The sequence below is a fragment of the Sus scrofa genome, chromosome 1 (genome assembly GCF_054392235.1).
Source record: "Sus scrofa isolate SSC_HxYL_T2T_F1_AM1 chromosome 1, Sscrofa_HxYL_maternal_Yorkshire_Landrace_v2.0, whole genome shotgun sequence".
NCBI lineage: Eukaryota > Metazoa > Chordata > Mammalia > Artiodactyla > Suidae > Sus > Sus scrofa.
Window position 1 is genome coordinate 208,121,222 of NC_139383.1, and position 6,736 is coordinate 208,127,957.

At 42.0% G+C, this 6,736-nt stretch overlaps 1 protein-coding gene across 1 annotated transcript; it reads left to right on the forward strand.

Annotated features, from left to right (window-relative positions):
• The first annotated feature begins 5,210 nt into the window (after positions 1 to 5,210).
• Positions 5,211 to 6,373, forward strand: TUSC1 (tumor suppressor candidate 1). Its single transcript, NM_001435326.1, is given in 1 exon segment — positions 5,211 to 6,373. A coding segment is annotated over 1 exon segment (627 nt). The 5' UTR covers positions 5,211 to 5,434; the 3' UTR covers positions 6,062 to 6,373.
• The last annotated feature ends 363 nt before the right edge of the window (positions 6,374 to 6,736 follow it).

The window sequence follows — 6,736 nt, forward strand, 5'->3', positions numbered from 1 at the left end:
AAGTCTGGGAGAAAAATAGTTTAGGAGAGCAGGGCAGTGTATTAACTGTTTCATTTTGAAAATGTTGTTCGAACTACCTGTGAGACAGTCAAGAAGACATGTCAGGCGAGACTCGATGTATGAAGGTGGAACTCAGCATAGAATTTTTGGATTGAGATATAAAGTTGGAAAACACTAGCAGAGAAAAAAAATCATTATATTGAATGAAATATTTAGTGAAACTGTAGAGAAGAGAAAAGATATAGAAATCCAGCAAGATCTGAGAGTTTATAATTTTAGAGATATTATATTAGGGAATGGAAGGAAGAGCTGGGAGAATGAGTTTGAGAGGCGATGGTAAGAGAAAAATTAATTACTTTTTTTTTTTGCACCCTTCTGAAATAGCTCATGAATAACTCAGTTCTAATTGGAAGTTATCCCCAAACTCCTATTACTAACTTCAGTTATGTGTACATAACTGGAGAACTCAGAGACAGAATCATCATCTTGAGTTATATATGCTTAAGAATAAGATGGCCCTATGCGTTTAAGTTTGATGAAAAAAGTACCTTGTTTTATTGGCATGAAATCAAACACAGAGAAAATACTGGAAATGTGCAGAATGATCTCTTGAATTTTTTTTTCCATTATCAATTTCAACATGGCTCTCTGGAGGTTGATACCAATAATTAGAGCAAGAAATAGCATAAACTAATCTTCCCAGTGCTGCCCAATAGACCTTTCTGTGATAATGGGAATGCTCTATATCTGCTCAAACAATCATGATAGCCACTAAGCCACATGTGACACTACTGAGAACCTGACATGTGCCCAGTGTAATTGAGGAAATAATTTTTAAATTTTATTTAATTTTAGTTCATTTAAACTTAAATAGCCACCCATGGGAGTTTCCCTTGTGGCTCAGTGGAAACAAACCTAAGTAGTAGCCATGAGGATGCAGGTTTGATCCCTTGCTCAGTGGATTAAGGATAATCTCTTGCAGTGAGCTGTGGTATAGGTGGCAGATGCGATTCAGATCCAGTGTTGCTGTGGCTGTGGTGCAGGCTGGCAGCTGCAGCTCTGATTGGACCCTTAGCCTGGGAACTTCCATATGCTGCATTTGCAGCCCTAAAAAGCAAATAAATAATAAATAAATACCCACTCCTGGCTAGTATACAGCATAGGCTCAGACTCTAAGGAATAATGCCAATCTACAAATATGTAGCATGGAAACACTGCTTTAGAACTAACAAAGACATTTTCCACCTTATAGTCTGTTTTGAACTTGTTTTAGCCAAGTATCCTGTGTGGATACGTTTTGCTCTCAGCTATATTACTTTCTACTAATCTATAATGCTCTTGCTCTCTTTTATTAGTCTGGCTGGTGATTTTATAATATTTGAAGGAAGGAGGGTCTTTCCACCACTATAGAAAGTATCCTAATTAAGATATATAAGTCATGCTGCTTTTGTTTATGTCACAATTTTCCCTGTAGCTAGAATTAAATGATGTTGTCAAAGGGCAATGCTAGTGTTTGATGGCTTTTAATATTTTTGTCCATATCAAAAGACTAAATAAATGCAATCAATATTCTCAATTCCTAACCTTCTAGTAATTATTCCAATAAAGAGATATTCATGCTACCAAGCATCAATACAGGCTCTTCATAGCCCTAATAAATCTGCTGTCAGAAAATAAACCATGTTCAGCTAGGGCTATAGAGAGAATATTAGCAAACACCAAGCTCAGAATATGATTAGCCAAGCTTTTCAACACCTGGAGCTTACAAAATATAGATTGTTAAAACCCAAACACTTAATGAGAACTATAAAAAAATAAGAATCATATCTGCACAGGAGATGCATAAAATATTTGGGGTGGCTCCTTAAGCAAGTAACTCAAATGGAGAGTTTAAATGGCCCTGGCTATTCACAGGGATTCTTCATTCTATGAAAGTGAATCTTATACAATAACAAAAACAAAATAATAATAATATCAACAGTTAATGAGTATATCTCATTGGCTGACTCTACCTTAAAATATTTAAGAGATCCTCACAAGAACCCATGAGGTAGATTTTATTCCCATTGTACAAATGAGGAAACTGTGGCTTCAGAAGGCTGTCCAAGACCATATACTTGGGGTGAGAGTATTGTGGTGTTTATCAAATGCAGGTATGTCCAGGATGAAGGTACTGGCTCGCACAGCTTCTCAGTGGGGCTCTCTTCCTGGCTTGCACATGACTACCTTTTGACTGTGGACTCACAAGGTGGAGAGAGAGAAGGGAAGAAAGCTTTCTGATGTCTTTTCTCTTAAGGGCACTTTTCTCAACTCCAGTATTTACAAAAATGTTGGTTTAAGGCACTATATTAAGAAGCACATGGAGTTGCTTGGTGCCCTAGCAGTTAAGGATCAGGCATTGTCACTGCTATGGCTGGGGTTCAGTTACTGGTGAGGGAACTTCCCCTTGCCATGGGGGAAACCCCCCAAAAAAGAAGCACAATGATTATAACTGAATCTATTCATTCTTTTTTCTCTTACATAAGATGAGGTAAAAATTGTTGAATATTTAAGAGAATGGGCATTGAGGGTGTGTGTGTGGGGGGGAAACTACAAAACACTCCTTTAAAAAACTGAGTTGTTGTTTCAGGCTAATAGCAAAATCAAGCACTCTAAATGACTTACTTGTATTTTTCTGTTTACTCCAAATTTTGTAACATTAGTTAAGAATAGTTTTTGGTTTTAGAATTTCCTAAACACAAAGTCCAAGCAGGCAATTAAAGTTTTTATTTTTTATTTATACAACTGTCAAATTTATTATAGGAGAATTCTTATCTCTGTTTCTTGAGCAAAAGTAGCTTAAAGGACAATAAATACACTGTCAGGAAAGAGGCATCTGTGTCTTTTGAGCCTTATTTCTATTTAATAAGCAAGTAATTTTACCTTTTACAAACCCCCATTTGTAAAAGAAAGCACAAGAATTTTATGTATTTTTTCTAGTTGAGAGCTTATATAGTTTTAATATTATCTTTTTAAGGATAATTTATTCTAAATTTTATCATTCCCATAATTTTCCTCTGAAATATTTTTATTTTCATATGTTATATTATTTGTGCAATAATATTTTCCTACATAGACTGCTAACAAATAATAGTTGGCAGAAGCATTTTTACTTACTTTTGTGCTACTATATTTAGAAATGATGTAATGTTCATATTCAGGTATATAATTCTTAATATATTCTAAGTAAACCTAAAGAAATTTAAATATGAGGAATAATTTGGGCCGTGATCACTTTAGTAATTCTGTTGTCCCTAATCCTCTTTCAATTTAGGATTACATCCATTGTTTCTACCTCCTTTTGGGGAGATGGGTGGAATCTCCTTTAAGGCTAAAATGAATGTTCCATTACTAAGTACAGATAATCTTCAAGTCTATGACTGATAATTTTAGCTAGATCAATTTTCTCTGACTCCCTTGTCTTTTTTTTTTTTTTTTTCTTTTCTTTCCTCCCTTCCTTCCTTTCTTTTAATAAAATAAAGATAGTTACACGTGTCATGTGCCTGACTCAGAGTGGTAGTATTAATGAATTCTGTCTTTTGGGAGGATACAGCTATAATCAGATTAGTTACTGTGAAATACACAAAACAGACTGACAATTTTATTGGATCTTTTTCTGCTTAATCAGTTTTGCCTGCTTTTCATAAAATTCTGTATTACTTCATTAATTTACGAAGGCAAAAGAGTATTTGGTGGTGGGGTCAGGGGTGGAGAGTAAGGTATGAAGGCCTTATATAACCAGCCTCTGTGTTCCTTAGGAAACTCAGCATAGTTCACTGCAGTGGTCAGTTACAAAAATTTAGGAGATATTCTACAAAGGGAACAGAGCAGCTTTAACCTGACCAGCTGTAAAAAGAGAATGCTAGTAGATTTACTAATGTAAGAGTAGGAGGGTGGAGTCAACAAAAAATAAAAGGCAATAATACTCAATTCATAACACCCAGGGGGTGACGGGATCTTTCTTATGCAGTTTATCTCTTGCTTGTGTGGCTTATCCATCTTCTTATCTCAGGGGTCCCTAAAGCTTTTGCCTAAAACAGAAGTCATCTTTCCTTACTCAACAGAATTTTCTCCTGCATTGTCTATGTACACTACGAGGAAAAAATATCTTTTGTTCAATAAGATTTTGTCTGCGACAAAGTTTTCACCATGTACTGTTGATGGAAATTAAAAATGGTATGGTGTTTGCCTTCATAAAGCAAAATTTATATATTTTTTTGAAAATTCTGAAGTTATATTCACTAATTTTTGACTTCATGAAATGATAACGACAATTGAGAGATTGTGTTTATGGTGTTTTAGGATAAAAATTGACTAATTCTGTCTTTTCCTCTAGTTACTTTTATTTGTACTGTTCATCAAAAACCGCAAGTGTAAACCAGGTTTCTCAAATGCTCGTCTAGGTCATTCCAGTGGTTTGAGGACTTTAGCTAACCTAAAAATTACCTGAGATATTGTTACAAGTATAGATTTCTTGCTACCACCTCTCTCCCATGAGATTCTGGCACTGTTATCTTATCCTTCATTTACTTTGCAATTATCCAGTTATTGTGGAAATAGAATCCCTGAGAAGCAAAGAATGTGATTCATTCAACGACCTGTATCCATCTGTCCCCAGAAATTTTGGAATTTACTGAGTATCCAAAGTTTCTTGAATGAATGAGTGCATTTTGAGTTTCATAGGTTTTGTGAACAGGCCTGAAGAAATCAACCAATTATAGCCTTGTTTCTATAGAACTGCAAACAATTTGCCAGGTGGAACCCTAGCTGTTCACCAACTGAGAATTGCTTATATTCTTTTGAGAACTACATTTCCCATTTGAGGGCCTCCTGACAGGTGCTCAGCTCGGTTCTGTTGAATGTTTTATTAAGTTTAGAGTAAGGTTAAACCGTTGTGTTCTTTCTAAATGAACCCGTTACAGCTTTTCAACTTGCCCCATAATGCTGCCCCAGAACTTATTCTATTATTATTTGCTTTGAAACTTCCCCGTAAAAAGCAAGGTTACTGGTGGTTGCGCTGGAGACCGGGCGAGGCCGGTTGGCTCCTGCAGTGCCCTGGCCGGCACAGAAGCGCCCTGGCGGAATCCGGCAGAGGATACACGCTTTTCCCCCGCGCTGCCAAAGGGCTGAGCAGCAAAGAGGTCCCCAGGGGCATTGTGTGCAAGCCGGCCCGGAGATCGTAGGCCCGGGGGGCAGCTCCATCGGAGGAGACAAGACACGCCTCAGACCGGGCAAATTCCCGGCCTCCTCTGGCCCCGAGCCAGCAGTCGCCGCCCGCCACCTCCTCGCCTCCTCTGCCGTTGACCCAGCCGCCCCGCCGGGCCCCGAACTCGCCGGCGCCTCGGCGCTCGGCCCCTGGGCCCACGGCCCTGGCGGCGCGGTTGGGACGGGACCGATGTGGCGCATGCGTGGTGGCGCCACCAGGCGCGGGACCTGCGGCAGCGGGGGCGCCGGAGACAGCCGCGGGCAGGGCCGCCCGGGCCGCGTTTGTGGGGGTGGTGGAGGAGACGGCAGCGTGGGCTGGCGAGGCCGTGCCGGCGGCGCCCGACAGCAGCTGGAGGAGCGGTTCGCCGACTTGGCCGCGAGCCACCTGGAGGCCATCCGCGCGCGGGACGAGCGGGACCGGCAGAACGCGCGGCTGCGCGAAGAGAACGCCCGGCTGCGGCTCGAGAACCGGCGATTGAAGCGCGAGAACCGCAGCCTCTTCCGACAAGCACTGCGGCTCCCCAGCGAGGATGGCGACGGGGCGTCCGGGGAGGTGACGAGGGCGACCCTGGCGCCCGAGGAGCCCGGCACAGACCGGAGGGCGAGAGGCGGCGGCCCCGAGGATGAGCCGGGCAGCCCCAGGGCCTTGAGAGCCCGGCTTGAGAAGCTGGAGGCCATGTACCGCCGGGCCCTGCTGCAGCTGCACCTCGAACAGCGCGAGTCGCGCCCGCATGGAGACAAAGAGGAGCCGTCTCTGCTCAAACCCGACTCAGGCCTCCAATCCCCCGAGCCGCAGCCCTCGGAGCCCTGGCTGTAACCCGAGGCCTCAGCCTGTGGGGGGCGGGGCCTCACGCGGGCCCCACCTCCTCAGTTCAAGGCTCCCCCAGCCCATCTCTCGCCGGAGTCTTGCTCTCCAGCCTGCTGCCTAGCCCAGGACATTTCCCCGGGCGCTTTGAGGAGACCCTGGGAGGCTTAGAAGGGCGCAGGGCCATTCACGTGTACAGAGCACCTGTCAATGGCACCTGCTGGTTTCTGAGAAGAGAGGCCTAGCACTGGAAGGGCAAGTTTATAAAACAGCAGGAAATGGGTGCCAGTCAATACTTCCTAATGTCTGAACTTTTCTGAGTATTGTGAGAACTTGTGTGTTTTTTTCCTGTTTTGAATAATACATTTTGAATTTATTGAGTTTGTTGTTGATTCTTTAATCCTCTTAAGCCTCCAGCCATTCTCTCTTACATGGCCAACACTTTATCTTTTTTTATGAGTTGGTGTTACTTGGATATCCTATAAAGTACCATCCTTTTATGAAAAAGGTGATGTTTGCAATTTAGAAACTCCTATCTGCCCCTAGCTCTAGTCCTTATAATCTAATATATACCAATCTGTTTACCCACCACTTCCTCTTCACCCTGGGAATTTTTAAACCGCTTATAAGTAATTCTTTGAGTTGGTAAATGAATTTGGTGCATTAAAAAACAAACAAAACTTAAAG